Below are 18,566 nucleotides of genomic sequence, written 5' to 3'. Positions count from 1 at the left end.
ATAAAATTATATAAAATGCATATATTTAATTAATATTGCCAGCTTCTTCTAAATAAGCATTGGTGCATTGTGTAAATTACAATCATGGGTGAAACATGCACGCTGTAACGTGGGGAATCGACCCAAGCTCTACTGTCCTTCCCTTCCGATGTGAAGGAACTATAAAGCTCCGTCCGGCTCATCTCATCCACGCGGGAGCCAGCCAGTGATCCACGTCCTCTTTCTCTCACCCAATTACAGCCGGAGGTATCGAGTCGCTTTCAGCCTCCACGAGGTTCAAGGTGCAGTTTAATCATCCATGAAAACATGGAGAATAAATACTCAGGACAAACACAGATAGAAACTAGGTTAAACTATGCTCTGTAATTAAAACAAGGATTTGAATGATATTAAAAAAAAAGTGCCGCCATGTTCCTTGTGAGGAAATAGAGGGAATATTGTTTTGATGTTTTTTAACTGAAGCTGCACCAATAAGTTGATTAATCAGCAGCAATTCTGATGATCGATTAATTGTTTTAAGAGCAGATATTTGGTGGCTCCAGCTTTTACTTCTGCACATTATAGTAAATTGAATATATTTGTGTTTTAGACCTTCGATGGCGTTGCCTCCAGTTCTAGGAATTCTGATGTTTTATACATGACACAATTAAAATCTGATTAAACGATCATGAAAGTAATTGTTCATAGCAGCCACATATCGGCTCTTTTGCTCTACTCAATACTACTTGGACTACAAACTGAAACTAGAAGCAAAATCTCACCCAACGACCAGCGGAGGCCAGACAACAGTTTACTGTGTCGTAGTTACCTCCATCAGATGATTTAATTAATTCATTAACGTCCACAGAAGAACGATCAGCAGCCTGGAGATTAGAGATATGACTGCAGAGCCTCGATTCTGCTGCCGTCTCAAATTGCTTTAAGTAGATTGTGGTGAATTATGAATTAATACAGAACAAGCAATTTGGAGAATTAGTCATTTTATTGCCTCGGCTCGGAAACTCGTTAATAAACCTGCTGACAGACATAAAAGTAAAAAAAAGAAAAGATGAAGATAAAAACCGTTGTTATAAAAATGACATTCTTTGTCTTCTCTTTCCATCTCAGTGTCTCCCTCTTCCTCTTCCTGCATCCTCCCTCATTTTTCTTTATATAAAAACAGTCAGACATTAATCTAAAGATGACGAGGCGTAGTTACATAATATTGCCCCTCTCTCCTCCCGTTCTCTCCATCGCTCCTTAATTTCAGGGAATCTATAACAACCCACACACTCACACACCACTCTTGTGGGCTTGGAGGCAGAATTTAATGTCAATGAAAATCAACCAATTAGCAGTAAGCTTCAAACAGCATTGGACGTATGAGCTCAAGAAGAAGGAAAAAAGAGAAAGAAATGTTATGAAAGAGGAGCGATATAGGAAGAGACAGGGGGAGAACATTGAGCTACACATTATTTTAAACTGTGTAATCATATGAGAGGCGGAAAATAAGCTGTAATGTTGAAGGAATAGTCTTTTTGAGACACAATGCTCCGCATCGTGATGCCTTCATGCCTCTGAGCCAATTCACTTCCACTGGCCGTCAACACGCTCCAGTATGAATGGGATTCTTAATGGTCGCTGAATGCAGGTGGAGCCATGCGAGCGTGAATACATCGGGTGTAATGTGCTGTAAGGGCTGCAAGCAGGAGAAAAACGAGCGCCCCTCCTCTACAAATTCTGCTGACCAATCAGAAAACGAGAAACACAATCTGTCGTCAGACGACCTCGTGGACCCACGTGGGGTTTATTCATTATCATTATGAACTCTGTGTGTAAAACCACACATTTCCCACCGCTAATCACTGTGTTTGGTCCATGTCGATGTGTCAACACAGAGGAGCTGCACCAGAGATCTTTTCAGGTCTCGCGTCCGGCAAACACGTCTCTCAGTCTGCAGATTTAGTCTGCAGCAACCGAACCAGAGTGACAGCACAGCAGAGTTAAAAAGCCTCTGAGGAAGCAATCAGCTGATCACAATAACGGCCAGAATGCTCACAGAGAGCTCGGTGTATTGAATTAAGCCGCACTCAGCCTGGATTAACATTACAGTGGCATATTCTGCTCCTCTGTATTACACATGACAGGATGTGGACATATTGTAGGACGAGCCAGAGGCTTCCATCACATCAGCACATGAAACACATTCCTGCTTAAAGCATGTTGCTGGTAACGTAATGCGGTTTCGGTGAATGAATCAGGGTGAATTAATTAAAACAGTGTAATTTGATCTGTGTTTGTTAGCAAGAAGGTCATTTGTATGGAGAGCAGACAGCAGAGGGAAAAAGACATGACAGGATGGAAACACGCGGGGAGAGAGCGATGCTGTTTTCACGTCTTAGTCGTAATGTCAACCTAATTAAATGTGCGCAGTCAGTTGAGCGAGCTGCTCATTTCTCAGGGATACATATTCCTTAATGGACTGAGACCAATTGCACTGAGGAGGAAACGTAATTGCTGATGGTGCTGCACCGACGAGAGAGATGCAAAACTCTGAGAGCGACGCTCAAGAGCTGGATGTAATTACTGTTTTCATATAAAAACTGTGGCCTTTTCAGGGTTTTTCCGATATATAAGCTTAACCAAGACGTCTGCTTTCATACGAAGGGTAAACAAACTATAAATAGTCAAGACAAACAAGCTCTGAAACCTTTCCTTGGTCTGTTTTTCCACATATCTTAAAATGTGTCAAACCTGACAGCAGTTCTGACAGCAGTGTGTAAATATCAGCCGTGTGGTTACGAAGACAAAACATTTCATTCTTTAGGAATAAATAACTTTCACCACTGTCCCTGTACCAGTGTGTAGATACTGTATATGAATGTGATTGAAATCTAATTATTGGGTGCAATAATGAACCATAAGCTCAAAGAAAAGGGATTCCTAACCGCCATGAGGAGTCTCTTCTCGTCCTCCTTCTCCTGCTGGGCCTCCTCCCTCATGGACTGGTGCTTCCCCTCCAGCTCCTCCAGCGCTCTGACCTGCGCCTCCTTGAAGCGGTGCATCTCCTCCTCGTAGTGCGCTCTCAGCCTGCAGAGCTCCTTCTCGTAGCCCTGGTGCTCCTCACGCAGAGACTGAGGAGCAAAGGCGGATGAAACACGTTGAAGTTAATAATGACCGGATTTCCTCCCCAGACTGGACTGGGATTAAGGGAAAGATAACATCACCTGTTCTAGTTTCAGCACTTGCTGTTTGTGCTGTTCGTTGGAGGCCTGGCTCTGGTTGAGCAGAGCCTCCCTCTCCTCGTCCAGCCGGCTGAGCTTGTCCTTCAGCCGGCTCTGCTCCTGGTCCAGGTTCCTGATGGTCGCCTCATGGGACATCTGGGTTGCCTGCAAGGAGCCGATCTGACCTGGGAACAGTCGAATCAAAGTGTGTCAAAGAGGCAATCAGAACCGTCTCCATCACAGGCAGGTGTGGTGCGTTTTTGACTGAAATCAATTTGACAAAAAAATGAGCGCAGATGTTCCCGAAAAGAGAAAGTAGTCACAACAGTGGTCTCTCTTTGAATGGATTATAAAAACTTTAATCCCGAGCTTTATTGTTGTTTTTGAAGGGACTCCAAATCTGATCATTTACGGCAATTCATCATTTAGTGGTGAATTTAAGTTGGTAGTTATTCCTTTCTTGGAGCTTCTCTTTGGAGGACATCTGCAAACTGTGTGCATTTCGGTAACTTAAAAAATTTTGGACACCTTCTCTAGAGAGCTAAATGGAAAAGGAGCGACAACCACATGCTTAGATAAACAAAGCAGGAGAGTCAGAAGAGGATCTTCTCTGCTAAAGTATCTGTAAAGCATCTGTGCGCGCGGTAAAGTTAGAGGAGCCTCTTACTGCCTTTATGGAGGATTTCAGTCGCCTGCTGTTGAACTCGCTCCCTGCTGCCGTCCAGCTCATACTCGGTGTCCTTCAGCTGCATCACCCAGATCTCTCCGTCCTGGATGGCCTCTTCCAGCTGCTTGTGCAGGTTCTGCAGCGCACACAGAAACACGCAGATGTTCGCACAATCGCGCCGCGGCAATGCAACGTGCAGGAGTTTAAAACCCACTCGTATTATCTCCCCCACTGCAGCCTGGAGTCACATAAAGCTTCCCAGCTATTCAGACTCTGCAGATTTGCCTGCAGGACCATCAGCACACACCACATTAGATTTCACTTCACACGGAGAGATTCTTGAAAACCGTCTTCGCCCAGAGGCTTTCACTTTGGTCTTTGTTTCCTGCAACTGTTTTCATCCAATTTAGCCCACTTTCCATCCCGCATTTAACCACACACAAAAAATACTTTATTATCTGTGCTTTTTTTTTTAGGAATACTCTAAATACAATGAGCGGCAAACGCCTTGCAAGGGCCAATCCAGTGAGTGCATCAACACACACACACCTTGATGGTTCCCTCGGCGTTGGCCAGCGACGTCTGCAGCCTGTTGGTCTTGTCTCGGTTCTCTCGGGCCTCCTCGTACGCTTTCTGGAGCTCACTCCTCAGCTTGGACAGCGAGCGCTGCAGCGCTGCTTCCTGAGCCTGGAACTCCTTACGAAGCTCAACCTTCACATGAGCAGAGAATGACATCCATCATCACCAATCGTCGATAGCGGGGCATTAACTGTCGATGAGACTCGGATCCATCGGGTGGAGACAATACCTCGGTCCTCTTCCAGGCCAGCAGGTTCTCCGTGGTGAGCTGGTGGGTTCTCCTCATGGCCTCCAGCTCCCTCTCGTAGTACTCCTGAGCCTTGCCCAGCTTGGCCTCGTACTCCTCCACCAGACGGACCTTGTCCTTCGTTATCTCCTCCACCCTCTCCATCAATGCCTCCACCTACACGGAGACGGGTTCATTAGACGACATGTCTTTGTGTTGTGACTCAGAGCTGCCACCGTACGTTCAGGAAGCTTTGGGATGAAACCACACAAGATACTGAGAACATTTAACCTCATGACTGTTCTGTTAAAAGATCAATATTTATTTAATCTGTCATATTGGATATTTAACAGTTGAGAGGAAAGGAAAAATGGGATTAAAACAAGGGAATGACATGCGACATCGACCTTATATTTATCAACAAAACAACCCTTTTTGTATTTATTTTAAAGCCAAAAACACTTAATAAGCCTCAAAAACAGCAATTACTCCATCAAGTAACTTTCTGTACGAACTCTCCACAAAAGAGAGCCTAGCCTGCTTCCGTCCTTCCTCTCTCACTCTCAGCCCACCTCTTGTCTATGGAGCTCGGCCAGTTTCTCCTGGTCTTCGGTGGAGGTGGCGCTCTGGTTCTGCTGGTTGTTGAGGAGCTCCTCCACCTCCTGGCGGTAGGTGGACCTCAGCTCCTCCAGCGCTCGCCGTTTATCCGCCTCAAACTGGGCCTGAGTTTGGCTGAACGCCCGCAGCTTCTCCTCAAAATCCCGACGCATCTCCTCCACCTATTGAAACCACCAAACATAAACTATTCCGTTTGAATCGCTCGTGTTGTTGTTGCCAACTCCGGCTCAACCTGTGCCAAGCTAAGTGCTCGCAGCATCTCTTGAAAATCCCTCTGTAATAATTGGAATAGTGCAGAATATTTAATTCCATTACCTTGTGCTGTCAGTGAACTTATTTGTAATTTCCCTCGGGGCCAAAAACAAATGCTTGCAGCTTCTCCAACGTGTGGAAACGACGGTTACAAAGAAACTGTTGCATCGAAAAGATCTGACGGACATGAGGTGGGAAAAATATACAAAAATGTAACATGGGATGTGATGTCATGTGATGTGATGGCAGCAGAGGTTTGGTAAAGAGGAGTGGGGACAAGTGTGAAGGTTAACTAATCCCAACATAATGAACTGATGATGAGCTCATTCAGCCACCAGCTCATCTCAGCACACTTCAGGAGTTCATGCCCACGGCCGTCAGACTCTACAAGAGCAGGCGTAGATGATGTACGATGCATGACATGAGATATGTAATCATATGGATTTACCCGACATCTTTTGACATTCTACATGGTTTTATTGTAACTTTGTAGAATTCCCGCTGAATGCTAATTGGATATATTTTACATCCAAAAGATGCTGATGCTTAACAGAGGAGATGCAACGCCCACAAGGTCAAACTTTTTTAATATTATGTCAAAATATCTATAAACTTTTGATTCTTTCAAATTAAAAAAAGTGTTAAATAATGGCAGACAGCACAGATATGGTGTGTATTAGTCATAAAGAAGATGGAAATAAGTGGCATGCTTGCACATTCGTGCTTCGTCTCACTTTAAGGAGCTATATGTGAGATATTGAACATTAATACAACAGCAAAGAACAGTTTGCCAAGACATTGTGGGAAAATGGCGTCCTGAGCAGAGAATGAAGCCGATTGTTCGCGTTGTCCTAAGCATGCAATTGAAACCATCAACCTTTTGCTGCCTAAAGTATATTTTACTGGATCTCTCAGGTAAGGCCGGAGTTAGCAGCACAGCTAGAAAGATAATAATGACTTTTTGTGGATTTAAAGTTACTCGGCAGATTGAAGACAAAGCTTCTTACCACGATGACTGTTACTAAACAGTGTGTGTGTGTGTGTAAAGCCTTACCTCTCTGCTCATAGAAACCACTCTCTGCGTGTGCTGGGCCTCAGTGCAGAGCTGTGAATCCTCCATTCTCTGTCTGTACATCTCAAACTCTGCTAAAGCCTGACAGTCACAAAACAGCTGCGTTACATTACTTTGACATTAAACGACAACGACTGCGATGCATCACGCGGCTGTGATTTCATGCAACCGCCGCGGCAGTCAATCAAGATTAATGCAGATTTAATTAAACTGTGCCATGACGTGAAGATAATGACATAAGACGTAAATTGTCTCTATAATTTATGCATCTGTGAAGCTGGACCAACAGAAACAAACTCAACACAACCGAACGTGTTGCCCGGCAGCAGTCAATGACCTGTCTCTTCATGTGTTCGTGGAGTTCGACAGATTCTTCCAGACTGGCCAGCCGCCGCCTCAGGTCCACCTCGTCCACCATCTTGCTCTTGTACTGCATGATCTTGTCTCTGGTTTCGATCACAATGTGTTGGACCTGAGTAGCAGCAGGAGGGGAGGAAAGAAAAGCTGTTAACCTCTTAGCATTCCTGTAAAATTTGCAAGCTATACTTGAACTATGTGGAGTAAATGCATGGTCTTGGTCTCTTTTGAAAGGTAACACTCTGAAGCTTTTTCCCCTCAATAGTCAGAATCACTTTAAGTGCTGCTGACACTGAGTTATATGAGTTTGAACACACTAAAGTATAAGGTTTTTATTTCCGCCTGAACATTTCTTTGTAAATAGATGCCTGTAGATGACTATAAATGGGACTTATGGGCTGGAAAACACAATGGGACCATAGCCTGAAGCCTTTTCTAGTCTAAGTAAAAAGAAGATAACAATATCACAGAAAATGAATATTTTACACATGTTTTTTGAATGAAATGTCTCGGCGTTTTTCCATTTTGAGACTGAAAATATTCATGATATATATACTATATATATACATATTAAAAAGGCTTATCTTGAAAGCTGCAGAAATAAGTTAAATAGAAGAATTCACAAACATTGAAATGTCTCGTTCCATTGCACCGTGCGGAGGAGTTTAAAATCCCACATACGAAGTGAAGTGGGTGGAAAACAGAAGTAGAAATAAATAAAACTAAGAGGCAGCACAACAACTGCTGTCTCCAAATGTTTTCTTGGCAGGGGAGAAAAGACCCACTTTGAAAATGTAACACTTGAAAGCAACACAAATTAAAGACCATGGGGCTCCAAAGCAAAACGAATGAAACACACATTTAAAACACTTTCATATTGTCTTTTTCTGGAGATCAGGGTTTTTGATCTCCAGCCACTATTTCTGTGAAACCAGTCCAGAAAATAAACTGAGCATTTAATCAAGAGCACAACTGTTGTTGTTTTTTGCAGCTGGAGGTAGTTAAATAAGATTATATTCAAGGTAAAAAGCAGCAATGTGACATAATAATCAATCTTTGGTTATGTGCATCACTCAAATTATAGACTGCAGATGGAGCAGATACATCAAATTAAAGCTGAATGAATGATCGGAGCGAAAGATGATGAATACAGATGCCTCTGAAGAGAGCATCAAAATGATATGAATCATATCACGTTTCCAGTCATTCAACCAATCTGAACACATAAGGGAGATTTTGGAGCAACGTGTAAAACACCAACCCCGCTAGTCGATGACCTAGAGCTGAAAATGAGCAAAGAAAAGGAGAAAAACGGAAGATTTGGTTGCAAAAAGGAAATGAAGTCTGATTAAATTAAATATGTTTGGCTCCGGATAGAATGATCTCGACCAGAAACAGGTACTGAGTCATCATTCTGTGACATTTTTTATTCAAATCGCAATATATACAGCAGGAAAAAGAACATTTCGTGCAGCCCTCACACACTGTGTTGTTTTTTCCTTTCATTTGGCAGCCATCTGCACACGCAGCATCAAAGTGAGTTAATCAGCCGAAAGCGCCGGGCTTCAAACCTGTAAACTGTTGAAGATAACAGATGCTGGAAGGACATGAATCAATCTTTACTCTATCTTAATTAAAAAAGACACTATATTCTCTCCGCGCAATTAAGATGCACACAGTCGTAAAATGAAGGTGACACAGAAACGCCTGAATAAATAATGTTTTTGTGCGACTTTGGAGGAGTCTATGTGGGATTATCTTCCCTCAAAATATGACGCGAGGGCGCCGTGCAGTGCAGCATTGATCCGCTCCCTGCAGACAGATTAAATATGGTCAGTGTTGACTCCAACATTGCAGTGTGACAGGATGCCTCCTGCTCCTCTCCTCCCACTGCAGCATCACCAAAACACAGAGCATGTCTCTTCACCTAAATTCTTCCAATGAAACGAACGCCATTTAAACACATATTTATACTCTATGTCTCTTATTTGCTGGAGTGGTGCGAGTGTGTATGTAATGAAAGGTGTTTTTCATACCTCGTCCTCGTGGGCTTCTTTCAGAGACTCAATTTCTTCCTCGTGTTCGTCGTTCTTGGTGTTGAGAGCATAAATTACCTGGAGACAGAAAGGGAATTAGACGTCAGAATGAGGCCGTGATATAAAGCTTTTGTTAACCGTTTAATATCAGATCAATAGTCACAGCCAAGAGAAAAAGCTCAGCTTGGCATTCAGAGTGCAACAAGATCTATACCAATGCCATCAGGAAGGGAGAGAAATAGGTTTTGCACACTGATTAAATTGTGTTTTCCACAGCAGTTGCTGTAAAATACACGCAAAGTGTTTTGTGTCTCAACGTTCCTATAGAAAGCCAAGAAAAGCTAGGTGCTTTTTGTTTGTTTTCCCACACAAAACAAGCCAGAACAAAGAGGATGGAGCTCCGATAACAAAGTTGGTGCAGAGGAGATAAGCGTGCAGATCTTTCCATCTTCAAGATGAACCAGAGCCTCATGTGGCTCTGGGATACGGTCACCAGAACGTCTGCTAGCTGCTGCGCTCAAACACGCCTAAGTGAATAACATCTTGTCAGTCACGCTCAATCTCCCTCCCCACCGATAGATAAGTAGGTAATGTGTGCTGCAGGTAAATTATATGCAGGAGCTTTAAAAAAAAAAAAAGCTTAAGCTTCAGCAAATTGAAGCCCCCTGTGAGCAGCGAATATTCAGTCATGGTCAGCGGAATTACAGCCCTGCAGAACTAGAAGCTCCACATTTTGTTCCACTTAAAGAATGAGGTGAGAAGCTACACGCGTGTGTAATGGACACATACATGGTCATTATCCTCCATAAGGTATCATGACACTGCATGTAAGTAGTACTTTCTTATGTTTAAAAAACACTTAATAATACCAGCTGGGTATTCTTTCTATTTTATTGAAAGCTCCAGGAAAACCATCTGCACCTCAACCCCTGATATCAATTATGTAGCAAATTACACTTATTAATAGTGACAATGTTTCAGGTGACATGGCTTCATGTGACACCCTACACCATGGTGAACTTCCTTCAGGGAGTTTTATATGTGTTACCACATTGTGAAGTGCTTTATAAATACTGGAAAATATCTTTATCCATATTGGGGGAAAACCTGAAGTGACAGGCCTGAGGTGCAGTGCATTATGGGAGGGCAATCTCACAAAACTAAAGCAAACTAAAAGGTCCCAGTGTGCTTCAAACATGCAGGTTTGTCTCAAGTGTTCAGGCGTGTCTCCTCACTCGGTCGAGACAGAATGAGAAGATTAAACTCTGCCTCGACACACCTGGCCAAGTGGGAGGGGAATTCCCCGCCAGCCCTCCATAACCAGGACCCTGCTCCTCCTCCTCCTCCTCCTCCTCCTCCTTCTCCTCCTCCTCATCCTCATCCTCCTCCTCTTCCCCCCTCCGTCTACAACCTGCTCCCCAAACACAAATCCAAGCCTGCACCACATTCAAATCCCACAACAAATGTTTTATACAATTGTTATGATAATTTTTTACGATGCAAAGTGTCTCTGATTCCATTCAAAGTGCTCTATAAATAACATGTATTATGATTGTTATTATCATGGAATCAAACGCCTGCAGCCTGTCATTTCAAGACACGGTCAGGAAAGAGCGTCCACATAATTGATTTCGCCTCATGTTGATGTTATTTGCCTCCTGACGGTCTCTCGGGATGTTTGTATTTACCTCCACGCCGTGAAGAATTCAGAGAAAGTAGATGTTGGCCTCCTTGTTCTCCAGCGTGAGCCTTCTGATTCCCAGCAGTAAGTCAGCCGCGGAAACGTTCCCTCAATTATACATGATTATTTTAATGACGCTGCTGTGCCTGCTGCTTTCATCTCCCCGTTGCTTTCATCTCTCCTCCTTTTTGTTCTGTATCTTCCTCCCTCTCTCTCTCCCAGGAATAAGGATACTTCACATTACTATCTGTGTCTGCAGTCAAATACTACAGAGTGCTTCCATAAATAAATGCCAATTATTTTTGTTCTCAGTGTCTTTAAGTGATTCTGTTGCAAAAGAAATTCAGCAAATTACCAGGGATGGAACATAAATGTGGTGATTGAAAAATGTATCCTTGAACAGATACATTACATACACATGATTTTATAGAAGAATCAATATGAACATAATCCTTGGTTGCAGTCCAAGCTGCGGTGCCTTTAGCCAATGCTGGTGTGCCATATCTCAGCTGGAGACTGTGGTGGAAAGGAGCCAGAAAGAAGACAGAGAATCTATTTTTCTCTGAGTAAAAATCTCTCTTTGTGGGAATATCAAGGCATGTGCATGGAAATGATGTTATGGTTAAGGTTTAGTAGCTCATGCTTGTTGGTGCATCTCTACATTTCTTCATACTGAAGCATTAAAGTCCATTAAAGCCGTCAGTTCCAAACATACAGTATAGATGGAGCATGTTTCAATACAACTTCTTAGTTTCAACAACTGAGTGAAAAACTTTCTTGCATGAAATTTGGTAAACACAGAATAAGACTGCTAACTGATTGATTATATTGCATATTTATTATGCAATCGATGAACTAGAAAGCCCTCCAGCTCAGCTGAGTCTGATTTTAATGGGGAGTTTTAATGTCCTGTGGTTTTTCAGAAGCTTCTCCACTCCAACATTCCAACACGTGCAATTCTGTGGATTTCTCTTGACATTGAAACTCAAATATGTAACTTCATGCACATTGTTGTTACATTGCAAAAAGTTTCCAGCAAAAGATGGAGCACCTGATTCCAATGTGCACAAACTGCAAATGTGTTTCTTCCACTGCGCCGGACTGGATGGGTTTTAACTGATGTAATTGAAATCTGTCGGCCAGACTGGTGAGACCTGACAAGCTGTAACAAGCTGAGCAACATCCATACAGCGGAGAGGCAGCAGCCATCATTAATGTGGCAGTTCTCATGCAGTACTCGCCCACATCAATGGAAGATTTCTATCAATCATGTAAGCGAGCACGCGAGAGAAGCAGAGCACGCACACGTCCATCCTGGATATCACAACTCTGACAATAAAGGAAGATGAAGAGAGCGACAGCAAGCAGCTTCTCTCTGTAACCGAGGCTCCAATCAAAGCAGCTGCACTTACAGCCAGTGATTCAAGACGTGTATTGTGAATCCCCTTTGTGCGCCACAGTGCTGACCTCTCTCTCGGCTTGAGGAATACAGTGGGAGCTTCCTCCGAATCGTTTGATTTCCCCCGAGCTGCTTCTTCTCCTGAAGGAGCTTCACCGGGAGCAGAACACATGCAGAGCTTTCATGCAGCTATACGACCAATGCGCTTTCCTTTTAAAATATGCTCCTATTGGATAGTCATGCGTCAAAGTCTTTAAAATAATTGTTCTTTTACCTAGAGTATAAAATTTAAAAAAAAGATAACATGTATTGACTTTCTTCCTGTCAGAATAAAGGAGATGTAAACCATTACAGCGCACTATAATCTCATTCTAATGTGTCATTAGAGTCGATGCAGCATTGATCAACAGGTGTGATCAATCAAACTGCACTGTGTCTGACAGATGACCGGCCAGCAGCCGGGTTTCATCAAGACAGCAGAGTGAGTGAGGAGTGATGAAGACAACGGAGGTTTTCACTGTTTATTGAACTTCAGAATAAAGATCATTGACGTCTGCAGGAGAACAACTGCAGCATTCGGCTCCGACCAAACCCTGTTGCTCCGCTCTCCTCGTTTCCGGAGGATTACCGTCATATTCGGTAATTAAAGGATTAATGGAAGTCTTGATCTCAGAGGTGCTGTAGTCTTAACGGGATCCCCAGGCGTTTGAGCTTTTAGTCCACTGTCTCCCTTCATCAGACACTCCATGAAGTGGCAACGCGGTCTCTGTTACCAATTAGCTGAAGCGCTCGGCGCATTTACTTTGTCCACCCGCTCGTGGCGTGAAGGCACTTCGCATCTGTTTCCTTCTTTCGCTGTCGTGCTGCTCCGATGCTCCAAGGACCCTCAGCCCTGACTTACCCTCCTCCTCCTCCTCCTCTTCCTCCTCCTCCTCCTCCTCCCCCAGAGCATCACCACATCACAACCTCATTCGCAAACACAGCAGGCGAGAAAACAAGGGCACGCTGAGTCTCTCTGATAGACGAGAGAGTTTTCTGTGATATGCATGACTCAGACACGGGGAAGTAAACATCTTCTGATCCAATAAGCTCTGTAGAAACAGGATACGACAACTGAGATTCTCAAAAACCTTCTCCCTATCGACTGCTTTTGATTAAATCATCTTCCTGCTCTTTATCATCAACGATGAAGCCAAACGATAAGAGCATCTATGAAACGAGACGAATGCTTTGATGGCTTAACAGTCATCTGGGTTCACGTGTGAACTTGGGGAACCCTCGAGGGACCGCTGCGACCTCCCAGCATGCAGTTAGAGCTTGCAGACGCACAACTTGTTATTAGCTGCCAATCAAAGTGACCTGGAACACGTTGGATGACTTTGGAGTTCAGCACTTCCTGCAAAGTTAGTTAAAGCTATTCAAGACGTCGATTGGGGGCTCTGACACCAGGAGTTTTGATATTACTTTTAAGCATTGATGTGGCTCCGTGCCAACTCTTCAACATGATGTAACGGTATGAAAGACAAAATCCCGGATGTGTTGTTGAAATCTTTGCAGCATGCAATCAAAGTCTCAGTCAGAACTGTGACGATAACGGTCTGATTCTGTGTTCTCCTTATCGGAAATAGGCCTTGAGTTTAATTCATCTCCATCACAAGGTGAGGTGGGCTGCTTCCTTTAAAAAAGTCAAACACAAGGGAGATAGATGCTCATGGGTTCTACAACTATGTCCTACTTTCTCTACCTGCAGTAGCTCAAAGCACTGCTGCATGATGGGAGGAAACAACTCAGCGCCTGCAGTCACACACACTTTAACATATAGTTAAAGCCATCAGCAACACTGAGAGGGAAGAGATCAAGGATGCAGTTTATGCACGAATTACCAGGCACTAAGTAGAACAACACATGAAACACATGAGCAGCAATGCAGAGACATCAGAGGACCAGTGAGCCTGCAGACACACACACACACACACACACACACACACACACACACACACACACACACACACACACCTGCCATCACACCTTCAATTTTCTAAAAAGCAAACACACATCTGGAAACACCGCACGGAGAAGTGCTCGTTATTTTGAAACATTCTCTCGACCAGGGATTTCTTGGACTTCTTCAGCGGCTGCAGCCGATCATACAAATGATTATTCGCCTTATCGATTGATCTGCAATTATTTAGACAGTAAAGTATCCAGTTTGCAACTAAGTAACAGAGAAGCGGCTCACATTAGGGAAGCTTGTACCAAAGAAAACCCATTTATTGATTGTATCACAACATTATTATGACAACACCACTTATTCTAATCGTATTACGTAGCAATATAATGCAATATTAATGCAGAAACTTTAGCAGGAAAATAGCTGCTCTGTCTCTGAGTTCGGCGCCATGTTTTCATTGAATTACCTCAATGAACTGAGCTGCATGCAGGAGACAGACAGCTAGAGTAGATTCCCAGTCGGTTACTTTTCGACAACAAAAACAAACGTGTGATCATGAGTTTGACTAGTTATCCCGTGTAGTGAAAGGTTGGTTGATAGCAGGCCCCACATGCCCTGGACAGGTTGTCAGGTCTCTCTCTGTCATCTTGGAGTTCACAAGCTGCATCTCTTTGGTTTGAGGAGCAGGAAATCAATGTAAACACAAGAGGGAACACGGCATCTAAACGCAGAGGAGTCCCAGTGAGCCCAGCGTGTCCAAACACATTCTCTGACTGTTAAATCTGCTGTTTGTGGCCAATCTCTCCACCACCACAAACAATTTTAATCAACTGCAGCCTCATAATCCTCCTTGATAGCTACAATTTTAATCTATTTGTATTGCTGTGTGCATTCACAGCTCATCCTGCTGTACACAGTGCCTAATTCTGTGCTGTGATGGGATCACCGTCCCTGTTATGTAAAATCTTTCTGTCCTCTACTCTCTGCCTTTGTCTCCCCCTACACAGCACGACCACAGAATCTGTTTTTATTGAGATTTTATCCACCAATAAGAGCCTGTCCATGCTGCGAGCTGTGTCTTTCTCCCACAGAGCGACACACGCAGCGCCCCGCGTTTCCTCCACTGGTTTCAGGTGGAGTACAAAGAAGCAGCTCTGCCAAACCTCTGCGTCCCTCCAAGATTACATAACTTCCCCGGCCCCTTGAGCAGCGATGGAGAGCGTGCATAGGTGAAACAGCGGCGAGGTGAAGGGTAAAATCAGGGTAAACTCTCAGCTGCATCACTGTAATAACCCTCATGAAATACAGTCTGGTCAGTTTTTGTTTTTTTTGCAGGCAGAGTAAAAGCAGAGTACAGAATACTACCAGCCTGCACGCCGTAGTAAGTAATCACAGGAAAACTCTCTCTGTGTGTGCATCGAATTCACTTCAACACTATGCATCAAAACAATGCCTAGAAACATCAAAAGCAAAACCTTGCATGAGTATTTAGTGACCTATGAACCCTGCAGGGTGCAGATCAGTGAAACATCCTTAAACCTGCTCCAAAATACAAAAAAACACATAAGCGTCACACCTCCTGACCTGCACCAAACATATCTAAATAATACAACATTAAAAAGCATGAATCACCACCACATTCCTCCTCATCAGCATGTTTACAATTGCCATCCCAGCACGAGCCTCCACACACAGTACTACTCCATCTGCATCCCAAGCTGCAGGACGCAAGCCCGCAGCGCGCATGCACCCTCACGGACCTTGGTCAGCTGCGCTATCTTCTTGCTCATCTTCAGATGCAGGTCTTGGCTGTAATCCAGCGTCAAGCTCCCGTCGTAAAACATGCTAGACGCTGGCGAGGGGGAGATGTTGTATTTGGTGGTGCTGCTCGCGGTGTTGTACGGAGGCTGCCAGCCTGCCCCGGTCGCCATTTTTCACGGTGGGGGCAATAAAACGCCAAACGCGATGCTTTTGAGTTTTTAAAATGAAACGGAGCAGCTATACGCGGTAGATCCTCCCATTGTCGGGCTGTTGTGGTTTAATCTCCCCTGTTTCCGCGACGGAGAAGGATGGAGAGCAGGGGGGACATGCGGGGCGCGAGACCGTCCCGTCGCACGCATCCGCCGCGGGAGCGAGCGATCGGGATGATGAGAGAGGCGGGGACGCGCGCCAGATGTTCAGCCAATGGACTGTAATGCAGCTTTCTGTGGCTTCTTCTTCTGTGGGGATATTTTTCAATAAAGAACACATAATACTGTAAAATATGGTCGTTTAATTAAATAGCATTTTTGGCTGTTGTATATGTTGATAAAAAAAATGACCTTTTCTTATTCCAGAATGTTCTATATTTTTTGTTATTATTGATTGAATACTTATTCCATTTTATTTGTAATTTTTTAAAATCTTTAATAGTCCGGAAATGTTTGAATTCAGCGAATACGATTATTATTCTTATTCTCTTTATTAAAAGGAAGAAGATAAAGTTTGAACCGGGAAAAAAGTTGAAATATTTGGTGAAAGTATACATAACTTCAAAAGACAATATGCAAAAAAAAGACTAGAGACTCGTCATTAAACAATTCACAACACTTTGCTCTCCATGTAGACTGCATTGCATTGCATCACTCTAGAGATGCTGAAGCTGCCACTAATCCTGCACTGACATCTGCTGGCGTTATGCATGGACTGCAAAATATGTTTTATCAATACTATTTGTGTGAACGATCGACTGCGCATGTGTTCATCTGTAATAGTAAACTAAACATCTCCCACAAATAAAACTACATACATTTTCAAATACATTTTCCAGACACTATTTGCAAATACAGGAACAAGCTTTAAAACAAATAAAAACAACATACATACATTACATTAATTCACAAATAAATTAAAAGCATTTTGAGCAGGTATTTGTGAAATTTGTTTTAAATGTGTGAATCGAAAAGGCATTTGCAGATCTCAATTCTACGCTTGAAGGTTTGTTTTGGAGGAGTTTTGTTTTGTAATTTGTTTTGCTCTCTTTGCAGGAGAGAAAACATTTCACACAAACCAGACCTATTCAACATGAAGCTCATCTATCAACTCATCTTGATGAGTCAATCCAGCCAGTCAGAGTCAGTCAAAGGATTATAATAAGTAACATTTTAGATGATTTCCCTTTCAATTACTTTAAACGTCTCTTCACTTGAGCTTCATGTCCTGTAGGTGGCACTATCCCCTTACTAATACTTCACATGTTTCTATTCCATTTCTCAGTGATCAAGACCAACTTAACATCGCATTGTGCTCATCATTTATCTGTTGAAAACTGTGGAGCTCATATGGGGTCTATGGCAGCTATTGCTATAAAAACTGTTGTGTCATCTTCATTTAATCATAACCAGTAACATATAGACTGATATTTACACATCTGAACACACAACTCACATTATACTCTTTTATTATAACACCAAAAGTATTCAAATAGCCATAGTGGTTGCAGAGATACACCTGTTTTAGTTTGGGTATGACATTTTCGAACAGAGGCCTAAACATAGGTGGGTTTCAAAAGGTTTAGCATCATCACCAACGTGCAATAATACATTTTTAGTACGGCCCCGATTTGATCGACGGCGTTCTGCTGCAATGGTTTCGTGAAGAGCTCACCATTTCCCAGGCATTGCCGTTGGAAATGACAGGGATGGCTTCATTTAGCTTAGCTTCATCTGCAGACAGTAGCTGGTGCTTCCTACATTGAGCCTGCAGTGTTTCACTTTACACACGCTATAACTGCTTCAGTTTCTTACTTAATAACTGAGAAATAAGATAAACCGCCAGCTTTATCTGCAAAGTATATGGACCAAGAAGTATAAAGTTTCCCTTTGAATTGTAGTGAAGAAGAGGACCATTGGGAATGAACCCTGAGGCAGCCATAGTGAGAACATGTCTCCACCTTCAGGAGAAGTGTCTAAAGATTTGTGTTTGGAGACAGATTTAGTGTTTTCTAATCAATTGTTGTGCTTGAATGACTCCTGAAGGTCTGAAGCACAAGAGAGTTCTGCCTGTGTGAGTTTATAGTGTTAACATTTCACTATTTTCATATATTTTAATGCATTTAATTTATAAGAGTGAATTAACACGTCCAACTGCCAAGTGCACATGGAGATTTTAAAGGTTACAGAAGGCTAACACAGCTTGTGTTAAATGTATTGACAGTGGGAAACAGGAGCAGAGCCGCAAAACAGATTACCTGCAACAAACAGAACTGCAGGGACGCTTTGAGATTAGATAACATGAGATGCTTCATTGTCCCCATGGGGAAACTTATGGGCTCAGCATCACCGCATCATTTGTCTCCAGCAGCCTCCTGGCAGTCATTTACACTAAGATGTCTTTTTACGAATGGTTTTACTGGTTTTCTATTTACATGTGCAGGACATTAATATGTTCAGGAATAGTAAACAAATAGCTGTGAAATAGACATTATAAAGTATGCAGGATGCCACAGACAGGGGCAATTAAACAGCAAACAACTATTGATTGGTGG

General features: G+C 43.0%; 1 protein-coding gene across 1 annotated transcript in view; it reads right to left on the bottom strand.

The window, feature by feature from the left end:
* The window catches only part of fam184aa (family with sequence similarity 184 member Aa), a gene marked incomplete at both ends in the record, with an annotated part of 31,109 nt that extends 15,137 nt beyond the window's left edge, over positions 1–15,972 (bottom strand). Inside the window, 10 exons of the mRNA XM_079236492.1 lie at positions 2,928–3,113; positions 3,207–3,388; positions 3,871–4,006; positions 4,420–4,581; positions 4,679–4,852; positions 5,248–5,454; positions 6,600–6,698; positions 6,955–7,089; positions 9,011–9,088; positions 15,802–15,972. Coding sequence (XP_079092618.1) covers positions 2,928–3,113; positions 3,207–3,388; positions 3,871–4,006; positions 4,420–4,581; positions 4,679–4,852; positions 5,248–5,454; positions 6,600–6,698; positions 6,955–7,089; positions 9,011–9,088; positions 15,802–15,972 — 1,530 coding nt within the window. The remainder of the gene's footprint in view (positions 1–2,927; positions 3,114–3,206; positions 3,389–3,870; positions 4,007–4,419; positions 4,582–4,678; positions 4,853–5,247; positions 5,455–6,599; positions 6,699–6,954; positions 7,090–9,010; positions 9,089–15,801) is intronic.
* Between the last annotated feature and the right edge of the window lie 2,594 nt (positions 15,973–18,566).

This window comes from Taurulus bubalis, assembly GCF_910589615.1.
Source record: "Taurulus bubalis genome assembly, chromosome: 21".
NCBI classification, from domain to species: domain Eukaryota; kingdom Metazoa; phylum Chordata; class Actinopteri; order Perciformes; family Cottidae; genus Taurulus; species Taurulus bubalis.
Note: the sequence above shows the minus strand (reverse complement) of the source record. Positions and strands in the feature narration are given on the sequence as shown.